The sequence below is a fragment of the Psammomys obesus genome, unplaced genomic scaffold (assembly GCF_907164565.1).
Source record: "Psammomys obesus unplaced genomic scaffold, mPsaObe1.curated_primary_1811, whole genome shotgun sequence".
In the NCBI taxonomy this organism is placed as follows: Eukaryota; Metazoa; Chordata; class Mammalia; order Rodentia; family Muridae; genus Psammomys; species Psammomys obesus.
The window spans coordinates 19177501-19195016 of NW_026591598.1; the positions used below are offsets into that span (position 1 = coordinate 19177501).

The following is a 17516-nucleotide window of genomic DNA, read 5'->3' on the forward strand; positions in this document are numbered from 1 at the left end:
AAGGAAGGAAGGAAGGAAGGAAGGAAGGAAGGAAGGAAGGAAGGAAGACGGACTAGCAGCTCCCAGGGCTAGCAGCCCTGTCCAGTTTGGACACATGGCACCGGCATCATGGCAGGCTGTCCTGCTGGCTACTGCCGGTTTAGGGAATCAGGTAATAAAAAGCATCTGAGAGGCTCAGCAGAGCTGCTGAACATCAAGTGGCAAATACACACTAGCTGCGCGGAACAACAAGGAGTCCACATTCTCAGTCATCCCAATGGCGTAGTGTCTGGCTACATATACACTCAGGGGCAACGGTACTGGACTCCGCTCCCAGAAACCATTTCTTTATTAGTAGTGGGTCCTCTTCTTCAGACTTTCTTAAGTTTTTTTCTGTGTGAATGGGTCCTAGTTTTATTTCTGCTGCTGTGATAAAATACCCTGATGAAAATCAACTTAGGTAGAAAGGGCCCATTTTAACTCCCAGTTTTGGGTCATAATCCATTACAGTGGGAGAAATCAAGGCAGCAGGAACTTGACACAGCACAACCAGAGTCATGAATGTGTGTGTGTGTTAATTTGTGCTCAGCCCCCTCTTTACACTTACATGGCTCCAGGCCCCAAGCCTAAGGAATGGTCCTGCCCACAGTGGGCTGGTAGCATATCCGCTGAGACATAAAGGAGACCATCCTCCAGATGTGCCCACAGGCCAACCCTGGTCTAGAAAATCCTTTGTGGAAACTCTTACCAGGTCATTCCACATCCTGTTACAACGGCAGTTAAGATGGCCATCCCACAATGTGTGCACGGTGCACGTGTGTGCATTAGTGTGTACGCACGGGGAGAAGGCAGAGGTTCGTGTTATCTTCCTCAATTGCTTCCCTAGACTTAAAAACAAAACAAAACTTTCTTGTTTTGAAACAGAGTCTTGCTATGTAGACCAGGCTGGCCTCAGAGTCAAGATCCACCTGTTTCTGGCTCCCGAATGCTGGGAATAAAGGCGTGCTCCACTATGCCAGGCTACCTGCCTGTTTTGTTTTGTTTGATTTTTGGGTCATGGTTTCTCTGTGTAGCCTTGGCTGTCCTGGACTCACTTTGTAGACCAGGCTGGACTTGAACTCACAGAGCTCTACCTGCTTCTGCCTCCCGAGTGCTGGGATTACAGGTGTGCACCACCACACCTGGCACCGGCCTTATTTTTTAAGACCGAGTCTCTGAACTGAGGCTTACCCATTGGCTAAGCTAGATGGCCAGTGGGCTCCAGAGATCCGCTTGACTCTGTCCCATTAGTTACGGACAGGAACCACCACGTCCAGCTTGGATGTGGGTCCTGGGAACTGGCAGTCGGTGCTCATGGCAGGCACTTTCCCACCTAAGCATGCTTTAGGCTGCGGAGGAGTCCTTTATCTGAAGGGAGAAGTCTGGTGCCAGTGCTGAGCCGGGCACAGATGCTAGGAACAGGAAGAAGAATGCTCATGACTCTCATACACTCAGGGCTGGTTAGCACAGCATGGCACTAAGGTAAACCGCAGAGGTGAGTCACAGAGAGGCAGCTGGCAGCCGCCCCCACAGCCGCACGACTGTGTGAGCAAACAGTGGATGAGGGCTCCAGAGAGATGGAGCCAGCCACAGGACATAAGGAACACAGCCCAGAAGTGCCGTTAGCATCTTTTCTGACTCTGGTTGCATTCGCTAGCACTAATGCCTGCTGTAATCAGGCCCGTCATATCTCGAGCACCTCTTATGTGCGTCAGGAAGGCAGCACAGTGCTTAAGAGCATGGGTCTTGCCATCAGTCATGGGTTGGATGCTGAGTGCTACTCACTGGGTGACCACAGCAAGTCACCGAGCTGCTCCAAACTTGCTTTCCTCAGGCTTCCAGGAGGCTTCAGATAACAGGAACCCCTTATTTATCAAAGGCCAGCCAGGTGTGGTGGCGCATGCCCTTAATGCCAGCACTCTGGAAGCAGAGGCAGGGAAATCTTGGAGTTCAAGGCCAGTCTGGTCTATGTGGTGAGTTCCAGGCTAGCCAGAGCTACACAGGGAGACCATGTCTTGAAAAACCAAAAAACAAATGAGCACGAATCAAAGGGCCTCGTAAACCCTTTACAGGTATGAATGGCTTCAATGCTGATGACAGCAATGTGACTCAGATATTTAATCATCACAGCCACACGGTAACGCAGGTCATACAGCTAGTAATTGGCACCACCAGATTCTAGACACAAATATTTTTATCACACTTGGGTTCAAAATCCCTGAATGAACGTCCAAGTTGCCATGTGTGGTGGCACATGCCCATAATCCCAACACTCCAGAGGCTGAGGAAGGGTTGCCTTTGAGGCCAGCCTAGGTTATATAGTCAGCCCTTAGCTCAAAAACCAATACAAAGCAAACAAACAAAAGCTAGAGTTTCTCCTTTCTAATGTGTTCTAGGAGAGCCCAAAGAAGAAAAACTCGGGCCTTCCAACTAGAATTTACAGTCCATAGCAGGGCTGGCCAGATGGCTCTGTGTTCAAGAGCACTGGCTGCTCTTGCAAAGGACCTGGGTTCAGTTCCAGTACCCACTTAGTTGGGAGCTGCAGGCTCACAAGTGTCTTTAAGTCCAGTTCCAGGGACTCAGCGCCCTCTTCCGGCCTTTGTGAGCACTTGGCACACCCCTGTAATCCCAGCACTCAGGGAGGCAGAGGCAGGAGGATACTGTGAGTTCAAGGCCACCCTAGTCTATAGAGTGAGTTCCAAGACAGCCATGGCTAAAAAGAGAAATCCTGTCTCAGAAAACCAAAGCCAAAACAAAAAAGCCTGTAGATTTGAGCCTGCTTCTTGGATGATGGCCTGTGACTCTTCCTCTTGAATCCTTTGAGGATCACAGAAGAGCGCCCCACTTCTGGGAAGAACTCACCCTACTGCTCAGAGGCTGTCCTCTGGGAAAAGGCAGAAGACTTCAGAGTTGGCAGAAAACACCGCTCTGTTGGTGCTACCCACGCTGCCTTGGTGCCACAGTGACAGGTTGAGGAGCTATAACAGGGTAACCCACCTGAAGGGCCTAAGGATTTACTATCCGGCTGTGTAGGAAAAGGATGCTGGCCCATGGCCTGAGGTCTTGAGGGGTGGCAAGCCATGACAGCTGGGCTGGGGGCAGTGTCTCCTAAGGTCGCTTCAGCAGTGGCCAGAAGTGGGTATTTTAAAGCAAAGAAGGGCATGGGCCTGCTAGTAGTCCTGGGCCAGGGACGGTCCAGCCAAGGATGACCACTGAGGTGTCTAGGGGACGAGTGTTCGCGTCCCAGAACAGGTGCAAAGGTCCCGAGGCAGGAGCCACAGTGAGGAGGCTGATAGGGCTGAGCTTAGGAGTAAGGATGTGAGTGGTTTGAGGTGAGGCTATGAGGGCAGCTGAGGGCCAAAGCATGTACAGGCCATGTAAGGACTTCATTTGCAGTTTGATGAGGAGCCGCTAAAGGCTTGAACACCAGGAGATAACATGATTGCATGCATTGTCACAGGCTTCTGGGTGCCAGGTCCAGACTGCAGACGACACATGTAGGTAGAAAGCTCCCCTGTGAGCGGATGGGGAACCAGGGCAGTGGCACCAGGGCAGCTGTGGTTGGGGAGGAAGTGAGAGGGGGTCAGACTGAGGATCTGAAAATGATGTCCAGGGGTTCATCAATGGATGAGGTGCTATGAGTGAGAAGAGGAAGTGATGGCCATTCTAGGTTTCCCGGTTCCAGCCACCGAGTGGTCCCATTTATAGATCAGATGGCACTCTGCCAGGAGACATTCTTTAATGTCCAGGAGCTGTCCAGGAGGTGGTGGGGAGATGGGCTGAGAGACGCAGACAGCCATGCTGGGCACTGAGCTCAGGAAGAGGATCTCTGAGTGCTGCCCACAAGCAGGCTCCACAGAAACACTCGCAGAACTGGAAAAATATAACTATGACCAGGCCCCTTCCCAGACCAAGACAGCACATTCTGTAGGCAGGCCAGACACCGCCTTTCTTTCAGCGCCCCCAGGAAATCCCACACACAGCCAGTGCACTGCGGTGCAAGGTCCTGAGGAGGACCACCACTAAGCCATCCTATATGGCTGGAGCCCAGAGGCTGAGGCGGTGGGTGGCGCAGGATAAGGTCAGGAGGGTGGCTGAGGGCCCGCTCACGTGGGACAGTATGTGCTGCGGAAGCCATGTGAAAGAATCTCGAGAGAGAGGGGGCGCCGTGGGTTACTAGAGTCACAGAAGCCAAGGACTTCCATGAAAGGTCCTGGGGTGAGGAACAGGGAAGGTTCATGGAACACATTTTGAGTAAACAAGGCCTTAAAAACTGGCTGCAGTACTTAGAACTTGAAACTCAGCAAATTCTTGATCTATCTGTTTTGAGTGAAGGTCTCTTGTACCCCAGGCTGGCCTTGAACTTGCTGTGTAACTGATACTGACCTTAAACTCCTGATCCAACTCCCGCATGCTGAGACCACAGGTGTGTGCCACCATGCCTAGCGTATGCAGCTGCTGGGGACTGTACCCAGGACTTCATGTGTGCTAAGCATGCTCCTTACCAGCTGAGCTACAGGCCAGCCCGAGAATGTTAAGGAAAGGTTTCTTCTTTTCTTTTTTCTTTTCTAAGACAGGGTATCTCTGGGTAGCCCTGGCTGGCCTCAAACTCAGAGATCTACCTGCCTCTGCCTCCTGAGTACTGGGATTACAGGGGTGTGCCACCGCTCCCCAAGCTATCATGACTAATTTTTAAAGGAGGTAATGGGCATCAGGTCTCGTGGGAGGAAGAGTTGTCTACAAACAATGTACACTGAGGTAGCTACGGATGAATATGTTAAAAAAGAAAAAAAGACAGGAGAAGGAAGGGGACAAAAGAACAGGAGACAACAAATACCAAAAACTCCTTTGACCAGTTTTGCTAAAAGGACGGTGGGAAAACAGGTGGAACAAGAAGGACAGGCGTGTCCCGGGAGTGGAGGGGTGAGACACAGGTGGGCTGGTATGCTTGACTCTATTAAAAGCATCAAAATGAGGGGGCTGGCGTGGTGACTTGGTGGTTAAGAGCACTGCCTGCTCTGCCAGAAGACCCAGGTTTAATCTACAGCTCCTGCCATCAGGCGACTGACAATTGCCTGTACTCCAGCTCCAGGGGAGCCAACCTCCTTATTCTGGCCTCTGCAGGCACCTGCACACACATGGCACACACTCACATAGACACATACACATAAATAAAACAATACACACACACACAAAAGACCAAGACCAGCTGGACAAGAGAGAGACAGAATGTTAGATTCTGTAAAGCTGCCGTCTGTTCCCAGACCACATCCTGGACTGGCTAAGCTCATACGTTGGCCCCCATTTTTGGTAGGTGTGCTCAGGCACCAGGCCCAGGGTGAGCTTGCCTGTTCAGCCCAGACTGCCTTCAAGCCAGGAGGATGTACTCCAGGAGCGCCCTGGGGAGACCAGCCATCACATGACTGCACCATCCCATGACTTTGGGGAAACGTGGGTGGCACTCACCACCAAGCCAAGAAATGTCTGACGCATTCTGATCAGGGCTGGTCCCAGGCTCTGTTCTGAGACCTAGTCTTGTCTCTCCTATAGACAAGTGACTCAGAACAAGCCGAATCCCACGCCAGGCAGCGTGCAACCCTTCTGGAGTGGTCTCTAATCGGTATCGTAAAGGTGGCTACGTAGATTATAAATGGCCAAGTGCAAAGATGGGGACAGGTGACCTTTGCTCTTCTGCCCTGCTCAGTGAGGGCTGAAAGAGGCCAGTGCTGTCAGGTGACCTGGGTCCCAGCTCTACCACTGACTGAGCCTGTCCTGGGAGAAAGGTGGGTCATACTCCTGCCTTCACAGGGCTGGATAACCCCTGCTTCGACAGTATCAGGAGAGTGTCCAAGGCCTGAGGGGTCCAGGGCTGTGCAATGGCCGTGTTAACCACCTCACTGCTAGGAGGCTCCACAGCAGCACATGCCCTTCCCCACACCTGCCAGTCGCCCCCCTGCCTCATCCTGCTCACTCAGCGAGTGCACAAACCTGAAGTATGAAACAAACAGCCTGGCAACACAGAAGGCAGGCTTGTCTCCTCTGTCGCCTGGGGTGGAGGTTTCCTGGCAGCAGCAGCCTCCCAGCTGGCCTCCCACAGAGCTCGGGTATTCAGGTGGCTGGCTGCTAGGGAAGCTCTCGGGAGTCCAGGTCCCGAAGCAAAGGAAGGAAGGATGGGCTCACCCAAGTCAGCCCTTTAAATAACTAAACGGACGGTGGCCACAGCTGAATGAGCTGGAATGTGTGGTGGAGCAGATGGAGTAATCCCCAGGGCCCTCGGCCTACCGTGCAGCTCCCCTCAGAAACTGCTGCAGGGGCACCTCAGCAACCGTGTGTCCCAGGAGAGGCGGCAGGGCAACGCCCGCCCTGCGGTTTGGAATCCTATCCCAGGCATGGCCACTGCCTGGACAGACTGCAGGCCTTCTGTTTGTGCAGTTCTGAGTCAGGCTGTCTCACTGGGTAGCTTAGGCTTGACCCAGATTTGCAAATGTCCTGCCTCAGCCTCTCACGTGCTGGGTGGGATTGCTGTGTGTGCCACCATGCCAGGCAACCACTGCGGTCTCCACAGATGCTCACTCTTTCTGAGGTGGATCCTCAGAGGAACAGCAGAGGCCGAACCACATGACACCATTTATTATCTTGGGAATCAGGACGTCCTCAAATTCTGATTCCTAAACTTCTCAGGAAGAGGCCAAAAGAGAACACGACCAAAAAGTGACAGATGGAGAAGAGCTGATATGACTGTCCCTTCAGGAGGGTCTCCATGATTCCCACCCTTTTTAAACTTTTCATCTTGAGACAAGGTCTTACTGTGTGAAGGTTTGAATAAGAATAGCCCATGGCTGGAGAGGTGGCTCAGGGGTTAAGAGCACTGGCTGCTCTTCCAGAGATCCTAAGTTTAATTCCCAGCAACCACATGGTGATTCACAACCAACTACAATGAGATCTGGCGCCCTCTTCTGGCGTGCAGGCTTACATGCAGACAGAACATTGTATACATAATAAATAAATAAATATATTTTAAAGAATGGCTCCTATGGGTTCCTATATTTGAGTGCTTGGTCACCAGGGAATAACACTCCTTGAAAGGGTTAGAAGGATTAGGAGATGTGGCCCTTTGAAGGAAGTATGTGGGGGGGGAGTACTGACCTTTCAAAAGCCCATGCTGGCCAGGTTTCTCTCTTTGCCTTAGCTACTTCTCCATGCCATGCCTGCCTGCCGCCATGCACCCCACCAGGATAACAGACTAAACCTCTGAAATGCTTTCCTTTTATAAGAGTTGCCTTGGCCATTGTGCCTCTTCACAGCAATAGAACAGTGACTGATACAATAGGCTACCCAGGCTGCACTTGAACTTGAGATCCTTCTGCCTCAGTTTCCCAACGAATTGGCATTAAGCATTTGAGAGCAGGCCTAGCTTTATATTTATGCTTAGACATCTGTACAGATGGCAGGGTCCTGATGGAAAAGGCTGGTGCCCATCACCTGGCCCCTAAAAAACAGATATAAGGTGCACGGTACATTATACACTTTAGGCAAGCTTCTTTTTTGGGGGTGTGAAAGGGTATCTCAAGCAGTCCAGGCTGGCTATGTAGCCAAGGATGACCTTGAACTTCTGATCCTCCTGCCTCAGGCTCCCAAGTGCTGAAGTTAGAGGTCTCCATCGTCATCTCCGGCTTTACACAGTGCTGGAGATTACGACCTGAACCTTGTGCATGCTAGGCAGGTATATTCTATCAACTGAGCTGCATCTCCAGAATGATAATGCCAGGGGTTGGGGAGATGGCTCAGAGGTATACATAATAAATAAGTAAAGCTTTAAAGAAAAAAAGAGAATAATGCCCGTGTCACATGGTCCAAGGAGCAGGTCACTGCTGCCAACAGCATTTCTGGAGAGAACCCCCAGCTGGGTCTAAGTCAGGGCCGGATGCTGGCCAGGGCTGAAGAAGTCTGACATCCCAGGGTTTCTAAGACAACCATCTGGCCATCAGGCAGTTTCCCACGGTCTTGGTAAGAACGCCCAGTGCAGGATGGCTTTGACGGGAGAGAGACCCGGAGAGCGACCTGAAGAGCGGGGACAGTGCGTGGCAGCGGCAAACCACAGCACACTGGAAAAGTCTGAAGAAAGAACCCTCATTTTATGGCCAAGGGAGGCAAAGGCTTCTCATCCCACCGAGGCACGCCTCAGACCCCAGAAGCGGCTCCGCTGTTTCCATCCCACCTGAGATGAAGCACAGGTTTTGAGGTGCCCAGTGACCAGGGTCACAGTGCCGGGATGTTCTAGTTGCTTCCTTTCTTGACAGCATCAGCGTACAGGTCCTGGCTGGCTACAGCTCCACTAACACCACAGTGCTTCTGAGCCTCCCAGTTTTAAAGTCTGTATCCCCAGATGCCGCTCTACCTCAGCCTGGGACAGCCTGGGTCAGACTGACAAGTAGTGACAGTGGCCTGCAGAGCTGGAGAGTGCAACAGTCGCCCTGGGTGAGAACCAGGGAGAGACCTAGAGATTCGGACGCAGGCGTCCCATTTCCTCACGGCCATGACAATCCCATCTCTGTGGGGCAGTCACTATGGAAGCCCTGAGCTGTCCTAAAGGGTCTGTTTGCCATGGCCTGCATCGTCCTGGAATCAACACTGGGGAAATTAAAGCCTCTTGAATGCATGAGTGGATCCCACAGCCCGACAGCGGCAGACACCAGGCTGGGAGAGGTACTGAGAAGCGCCCATGGGAAAAAGAAAGCAGGCTCTAGAGGTTTTTGTATGCCTTGTTTAGGCTGTAATGCTGGCTGAAGAAAACAGGTCGCTTAGGTTAATTCGGCAGAATGCTGTTTCTAGAAGCCTGAGCCGCGACACGCAGGAGATTCTGGGTTCATGTCCCAGAACCACCACATATAGCAGAGAAGGCAGCACATGTCTGTCTCCCCACAGATAATTCTATGTATTTAAAAAAGTTTTACTCCTTTAAAAAAAAAATTGTTATGTGTATGAATTGTTTTACCTGAATCTGTGTATGTAGCCATAAGCATGCCTAAGCCTGTAGAAACTACAAGAGGGTGTCGGACCCCTTAGAACTGGAGTTACATACGGTTGTGAGCCATGCATGCTGGGAGCCAAGCCTGGGTCCTCTCCAAGAGCAGCAGTCAGTGCTCTTAACAGCTGCCAGTGCTCTGAACATCTCTCCAGCCCGAAAAACATTCTGTAAAGTAGTTAAATACTTTTCCTTCCAGGAAGGAGATTGCCCAAGCCTCAAAGTACTTGGGAGCAAGACTTGACCCCTTTTGGAGGAACCAAGGATGCCTTTCAGAGTGGGAAGAGAAAACTGCCAAGAGCCTCTGGGCAAACACCAGAGGCCCAGAAGTTAGACACTGGCCTGAAAGAAAACAGGGAGCAGGATTCTTCCCCGTTCTTCCAGGCTGGAGCTGGCAGAACCCTGCCCACCGGTGCTGTGTGCCATGCTTATGCGGGGGAGGGATTTCTCAAAGCCTACTCTATACCAGGCTTCCAAGCTGCCCTTTGCTGCCTGTGTTCTTTCAGTTCCTCTCCCCTCTGTGCACGGGGCCTACATGACCTCGTAAGTGCTTCCCCCAACCAGTGTCTAGATAAAGGAAAATGGTCACCAAGTCATACTGCAAACTACATTAATAGTCTGGGGGACATGGCGGCACCCTCGCCTCCGGTCCGAGGCCCATGCAATGCCAAGGTCTAGTCAGGTACATTACGGGCTGAAAACTCAAACACAGGGCGAGAAAGTCTGCCGGGGACATACTGGATTACAAATCCTGGTTACGTAAGGAGAGAAAGGAGGGCTTGAGGTCCACATCCACCCATTATAATTCGTATCATTTTTTATGTTTGTTTGTGTGTGTGTGTGATACATGCGGAAGTCAGGGACAGCCTCTAATGTCCACTCCTCAGGAACACTGTCCACCTTGGGTCTTTGAGATAAGGTCTCATACTTGGCCCCGCATTCACTGAATGAGCTAGGCTGGCCATCAAACCCCAGGAGTCCTGTTATTGCCGCCTCATGCTCACCAAGCATGGTCAACATGGCAGCTTTCTAAAGCGGGTTCTGGACATCAAACTCAGGCCCTTGTGCACTTTACTGACGGACCCACCTCCCCAGGCCCCTGCTGCCATCTGCCTCACATCTGTCTCCAGAATGTAACCCCGCCTCCCAGGGTTGGCTCACCATTGTCTCCTAAAGACGACAAGAGCACCGAGTGCACGGCAGTCACTCAACAAACAGAATACAGACAGTTTATAGAGGACCAGCCCACAAGGCTGACCTATGGGGAGGGAGGGGGAGGGGGAGGGGGAGGAGGGCAACAGGGGATGACATGAGCAAAGTGTAATGATGTACACATGCGCCTGCCATGAAGGACCCATTGTTACATACATTAAAAAGACTGACCTACAGAGATACATGATTGTCATGCAGACATCATGGAGAAAAGAGCAGGAGCCGGAAAAATGATCCCAAGGTCAACCTCACTCCTTCTGAGGTTAATGGTTTTGGACAAGCTGCCTCCCTAAACCCCACCGTCCCCGAGTTAGGCAGCAGCATGGACTGTCCCAGAGTGTTTCTGACTGGGGAAAGTTGTAGAGATAGGAGCTGGCTCCGAGTAGATGAAATGTAAGGAACCCAGCTGTATAATCGCCTCTTCCTCTCACTGCTTTTGGCTGCTTCAAGCCTCAGCACCCTGAGAACACCCTAAAACAAAGAGCTTGAGTGAGGCTGGGGGGGTGGCTCAGTGGGTAGGGAGCTTGCCTAGCATGCACAAAGCCTTGGGTTCCATCCCCAGCAACACATAAAACTGGGTGAGGTGCTCGATGCGGAGGCAGGAGGATCAGAAGTTCAAAGTCATCCTTGGCTACGAAGTGAGTTGTAGGAAGTAGGGTGTCACCAGACCAATCAGACAACTTGTGCTAAGACTGATCAGGGGCCTATGACTTCCAAAAACTATGGTGGGTTGTGGATTTCTAATTTGTACAAGTCCCTTCCTTGTTCTCCCACGCCACTGGGTTACTTAGATTCTGTTAGTTCCCGCTATTAAACAGTTGTCTGGGGGAAAAGAACAGACTGCAAGAAACAGACATGTGCTTTTCTGTGTTTCTGTACTGTTTAATGTTGACAAGCAAGGGGAGGAGATAAATCACAGACACAAGATGGAGAAGACTGAAGCAGGACAACCTGGCTACAGGACAGGGGATGCGCTCAGGAACCCAGATGCTCATGAATCCCAACAGACCAGTGAACCCCAGGCCCAGCCTGAAACCTCCTCATTTGCCGGTCTCACCCAGGAGACTCACACCCAGCAGGCAGCCAAGAGGATGAGCAGGAGGACGGGCTGGCAAGGAGCGTTCGCTCACATCAAGCAGGACTGCTGCCTAGGCAGGGCGCTCCAGGAGGCCAGCTCCAGGCAAGGGCTGCTCCGTCCACGCTGCAGGGCGGGTTCTAGACACCACGCTTGTCTAGAAGCCATCTGTGCCACCAAAGGGGCCACGGGGAGAATTCTGCAGAAGGAAGGCCCCAGTGTTTCCTGAGGATTCGGGGCATTGTCAGCTCTGACAACAACACACTATGGCCATGGCGATGACTCCTGAGGCCGAGACAAGCACTCCAGCAGGACAAACTATCGGGCCATGAGCTACCTAGAAGGCCAGCTTCTCCTCCCCACAGCATTCACCCCCGGCTCCACTCTTAGCATCCACACCCTTACTCAGTAGGCTTCCAGGACTAACATTCTGACAGCTGGCAGCAGATTTCCAGTTTTTCCATAACCTTCTTCCCACACTGGACTCCAAAACAGACAAGCTCTGAGGAAGATCGCAGAATCACCAGAGCCACCCAACTCTGGAGTGTGAGATGTGGCTTCTAAGTGATCACAGGGACTCAGCCTTAGTCCTCCATGGTACCCGCTATTGCCAGCACGTGCCCAGGAGCAGGTGAATTTCTGCCTGGTCACAAACCGTCACACAGAGCCTTTCAATAGGAACGGCTCTAAGCTAGAGGCAAGCCCAGGATGGACGAGGCCTGGAGTGTTCTGTGATGGGACGCGAAGGACCACTGTGTTGCAAGGCTTCTGAGAGAAAGCTGATGTCAGAGAAACACCACATAAAAAGAGAAGCACACTGTAAACCAGACGGGCAGGGCTCAGGAAGAGCAGAGACTTGTCTCACATCTGTTCGTGGCTGTCAGTGGGGTGACCCACAAGGTCTGAGCCTGTGGCACACACTATGTGATTCCTTGGGGGTTTTCAGAATATTTTCCCAGAAGGCAGAGAGTACGAAACTACTGATCTAAAGCAAAGGGCCAGGACTTTCACTGTCAGTGCACAGGCCCAGCTAGGCCATCGGAAGGAGTTGAAAGGTGGGGAAAGGCCAGTAGTAGCCACAAAGGCCTTTAATCCCAGCACTCTGGTGGCAGAGGCAGGCGGGTCTCTGTAAGAAGATTATATATAGACTGGTCTCAAAAAGCACAACAGAAGTGGGGAAAAGCCCACTCCCCGGGACAGCCTTGGAAGCGGCAGTGACCAGCCGGGCTGGGAAACAGCTGCAGCCTGGTCATTGGAGCCTCTGGATCCAGACCCAGACAGGGGCCTCCGGCTGATAGGGCCTGAAGCTAGACAGGCCTCCCTGAGCCTCATTTAGCAGGTGGCAGTGCCTACCTCAACCACACAGGCGAAGAAGCAGGCCAGACAAGCGGCCGCTGGGCTACTGTCAATGTCATATGAATTTATTTGCCCTGTTTAAGAAGACACGGGATGGCTTCTTTTCATCCTGCATGCTTTTGAGATGTCTATGGCTTTATTATTATTACTAAAGTGATAATTATTGTAGTAAAGGTAAGTTTTTTTTTAAGGCAGGGTATGGCTATGTAGCCTAGGCTAGCCTTAACTTCATGGCGACCCTCCCACCTCAGCCTTTCCAGCACCGAGTATTGGTTTTTGGTTTGGCTTGGTTTTTCAAGACAGAGTTTCTCTGTGGAGCCTTGGGTGTCTTGGACTCACTTTGTAGACCAGGCTGGCCTCGAACTCACAGAGATCTGCCTGCCTCTGCCTCCCAAGTGCTGGGATTACAGGCGTGCACCGCCGTGCCCAGCTTATTTGTGGGTTTTTATTGTTTTGTTTTTTGAGACACAGTCTCGTGTAGCGCAGGCTGGCCTAGAACTGTCTGTGTAGCCAAGGGTGATAAGCAGCCTGCCACTGAGTCACACCCGCAGTCCACGTTTGTGTTTAGTGGTGTGTGTGTTTGCGTGGGGTACACGTATGTGTGGTGCATGTTTGTGTAGTGTGTGTGTGTAGGTCCTGTGCATGGCATTCACGGTGTATGTGTTGCATGTGTGTAGTGTACAGTGGTGTGTGTGTGTGTGTGTGGCACACGCACGTATTTTCAGAACTTGTTGGTTGGCATCACGTCACAGGCCTGTCGTGTCAGGGAGGCTGGCCTGCTAGGCTATGGCGAGTTTGAGGTCAGCTCAGGCTAGAGTGACACCCTGTCTCTCTTCCTCACCCAAGAAAAGACCTGTTCTCTTAGAATAACTCTGTCTTCCTTCTCTCCTCCTCAGGAGCGGCCCCTGCTGAAACTAGCCTCCCTGTGTCTTCACTGCCTTCCGCCTGAAGCCCACGCCGCACCATTAGAATTGGAAATGGGCAGAGGAGATGTGACTAAGTTATTCCTCATCTTCTACGAGCATGTCGCTTCCAAGAGGACAGAGCCTTGTCGCTGTCCTAATGGCCTTCCTGGGGCCGGGAACAGGGAGGACCTGGGCTAGGTGCTCAGGAAGCTGAGTACGTGGATGGGGTTCCCGTGTCCGCATCCACCCTGCAAACCTGAGATAAAGATGCAGCAGCCATCATGCTGGGCATTCTACAGACCTCGCCACACTCACTTCTCTGAAAGTGCTTATCAGCCACCTTGGCAGGGACTTTTTTGGGTACACCCACATATTCCTATATAAACTACTACCTACAGGCCAAAGTTTAGCCTATTTTTATAAAGGTTTTCTGGACTACAGCCTCACCCATAAATGTACGGTTGCTTGGGAGCAAAAAGGAAAGAACTGGGTAACTTCAGTGAAGGCTGTATGTAACACTTAAAAATATTCACCACCTGATCTTTCAAGAAAAACTTTACAGGAAGGAGGGCATGGTACCACAGGTCTATAATTGTAGCTACTTTGGAGGCTAAGGCAAGAGGACACAAGTTTGAGAGCAGCCTGGGCAATGTAGTTAAATGCTGTCTCAGAAAAATAAAAAAGGGCTGGGTAGTGCTGGTATACCCCTTTAATCCCAGCACTTGGGAGGCTGAGGCAGGAGGATCTCTATGAGTTCTAGGCCAGCCTGGTCTACAGAGAGAGTTCCAGGACAGCCAAGGAGAAGCCCTGTCTTAAAAAACCAAAGGAAGAGGAAGAAGAAGAGGAGGAGGAGGAGGAGGAAGAAAAAGAAGAAGGGAGCACTTAGGATGCAGCTCAGTGAGTGGAGTCCCTACCCAGCAGGCAAGAGGCCCTGGGTTCAATCCAGACACAAGCCAGGCCTGACGGTAGATGTCTGTAATTCCAGCACTTATAAGGTGGAAGGGGAAGATCAAAAGTCAGCAGAAGGTCATTCTGTAAAATAAAATAATGAACTAAAAAAGGCCTGTGGTTGTGGGTCTTACAGAGGAGGTACAAGGCCCTAGGTCCCAGCCCTACCTCAAGGGTAAAAGACAAGAAAACAATGCAAGTCATAATGGCAGCTGACACAGCGTTTAGGCCTAAGTGTGTGGTAGGGATTGTGCTAAGCATTGCGGGAATATTATCTCATGGAACTGAATTTCCATTATAACATTGTGAGCAGAGCCTGACTGGCCAGGTCAACAGAGGCTCCACTGTCTGCTAGGATCGTTATGCCCAATGACAGACCCAGAATCCAAAGCCCGGCCCGGGTCTGCGCACCTCTGGCCTGTGTGACAGGCTGTATAGCTTTTCCAGCTGCACATTCTATGGCTGGAATCTAGCAGAACCCTTGATAGTCATCCTCAGAAGACCACCTGGGGGTCCCCACTTCGGGAGATGTTCCTCCTAGCTTGAGTGCCTGCTTCTCTCTCCAAGAATGCTACCAGCCTGCCAAGGCTTGGTTAGGGCCTCCCTCTCTCAACCAAGAGAGTCTCTGGGGGAGTCACAGCTGCTGCGTAAAATGCTTATTTGTATTCATGTGTGTCGGTGTGGGTGTGCGTACCTAGTGCAGGTATGCAAGAAGGCCAGAAGAGGACACTGGGTCACGTGGAACTGGAGTTACAGGAGGTAGTGGCCCACTCAAGCTAGGAGCTGGGGTCCTGACTTAGGTCCTCTGGAGAAGTTGCCAGTCCTCATAGCCACTAAGCTACTGCTCTGGCAATTTGTTTTTGTTTTTTTGAGACTGGGTTTCTCTGTGTAGTCTTGTCTGTCCTGGACTCACTTTGTAAACCAAGCTGGCTTTGAACTCACAGAGATCTGCCTGACTCTGCCTCCCCAAGTGCTGGGATTAAAGTCGTGCACCACCACACCCAACTACCCCCCCCCCCCTTTTTCCATCATGATTTCTGGGGACTGAACCAAGGCCATCCAGTTTGTATACCGACTCAGGCTTGCAAGTGCTTTTACCTGCTACGCTATCTGCCCTACCTTGCCATAGCTGGTTCTTGGAGCACAGCTAAGACCAGGGTACAGAAGCCTCAGTGTCTACTGTTACTGTTGTGTTTGTTAGTTGTTTTGGTTTTTTGAGACAGGGTTTCTTCCTGTAGCCTTGGCTGTCCTGGAACTCTGTAGATCATGTTGGCCTTGAACTCAGAGATCCTCCTACCTCTGCCTCCAAGAGTACTGGGATTACAGGTATGAGCTGCTGCTGCCCCCCGACCCTGCTCATAGTTGCTTTGAGATAGAATATTACTGTGTATCTCTAGCCCTCAAACTAAGTAGCCCTGATAAAATGTCCTGTCTCAGAATAAGTTTTATTAGAAGCAGAAATCTTTATTTTCTAGTTTGTTTTTTTCCAAGACAGTCTCACTATGTAGCTCTGGCTGTACTAGAATTCACTATGTAGACCAGGATGGCCTCAAACTCAGAGATCCACCTGCCTCTGCCTCCCAAATGCTGGGCTCAAAGGCGTGCACCATTGTGACCACCTAGAAGCAGAAACAACCTTAAAGGAGGCAGGCATAGTGGTGCCCACTTTTAATGCCAACACCAGGGAAAGAGAGTTTGAGGCTAGCCTTGTCTACATAGTGAGACTGTTTTAAAAAGAAAAGAAAAGCAAGAAAGAAGAGGACCAGAGAGACGGCTCAGTGGGTAAAGACACATGCTACCAAAACTTGCAACCTGCGCTTGATTCCTGAAACTCCCATGGTAGGAGAGAAGCACTGTTCAAAAGCTGTCCTCTGACCTCCACTTTCCACCTGGGCATCCAGCCATAGACAGATACATACACGCATAGGTAAAATATAATATACATACACACACATACAAAAGAGTATGCAGAAAGGCTGGTTAATCTTTTCAAACCAGGTGAGGCAAAAATCCAAATAGTAAAAAAAAAATAAATAGAAGTAAGACTATTATGATTGTCCACGTACATTTTCTGTGAATATGAATTCTACCACCTAGCCTGGGAGTCTTTTTGTGCCCGCTCCTACTTTTTGTATTTGAGACAAGGTCTCACCATGCAGTCCAGGCTAGCCTGGACCTCAGGATTCTGCTTTGGCCTTCTGAAGGCTGGGATGCCAGACATACTCCACCACACCCAGCCTTCCGAGGCTGACCTGTCGCCTGCCTTACCCACGTGCATGCCCTTGACAGGTACTCATTTCTACCAGGAATTGGGGCAATGACCAATACTAGCAAGCCCCAACGCAGTGTCCTAGTGTCACTCTGTCTCAGGGCTCACCACCCATAAATACAATCCTAGGCACTTCAGGTCCTCAATCAGAACTCTGTAATGAGCTTTTCCTTAAATTGCCATCCTGGAGTAGGATGACTTGGGGACTCCCTGGGTCCCCCGGGCAATGTCATAGGGCACATCTGGGGTGGCCAGCAAGTGCTGGTACTCGGCCTTTGCCCTGAAGGAGGAGGGATGCAGTGAATTCATTCCTCAGGGATGCTCTCTGGGCCGGGTCCTTCCCGGAGTCTTCCAGAGGTGTCACCAGTCCCTCTCGGGAAGGCAAGGCCGGGTCGGACACAGGGGAGCTCCGAGGACGCTGACCTCAACTTTGTTCTTTAAAAATAGCTCGGAGGAGGCCGAGGCGCTCCCGGGAGCCGCCCGCTTCCCCTGCAGAGCCCGGGGTCGCCGGGAGGACGATGGCTCGGGGTGGGGGTCACAGGGCGACCCAGGGGGAAAGAGACAGGGACCGGGCCGAAGCAGGCCGCTCACCTTCTTCACCGACAGCGAGATGTTCTCCAGGATTCGGTCCTTCACCTCCCGCGGCTCCATGGCGCCGCCGCCGCCGCCGCCGCCCCGTCGCCGCTTCCCGCGCCGGGCGCCCGGGGC

At 51.6% G+C, this 17516-nt stretch overlaps 1 protein-coding gene across 2 annotated transcripts in view; it reads right to left on the reverse strand.

The window, feature by feature from the left end:
• Positions 1-17493, reverse strand: part of Plekhm2 (pleckstrin homology and RUN domain containing M2) — a 38762-nt gene extending 21269 nt beyond the window's left edge. For both annotated transcript variants that reach the window (XM_055611466.1, XM_055611465.1), the window contains exon 1: positions 17400-17493. In XM_055611466.1, coding sequence (XP_055467441.1) covers positions 17400-17459 — 60 coding nt within the window. In that variant the 5' untranslated portion in view covers positions 17460-17493. The remainder of the gene's footprint in view (positions 1-17399) is intronic.
• Between the last annotated feature and the right edge of the window lie 23 nt (positions 17494-17516).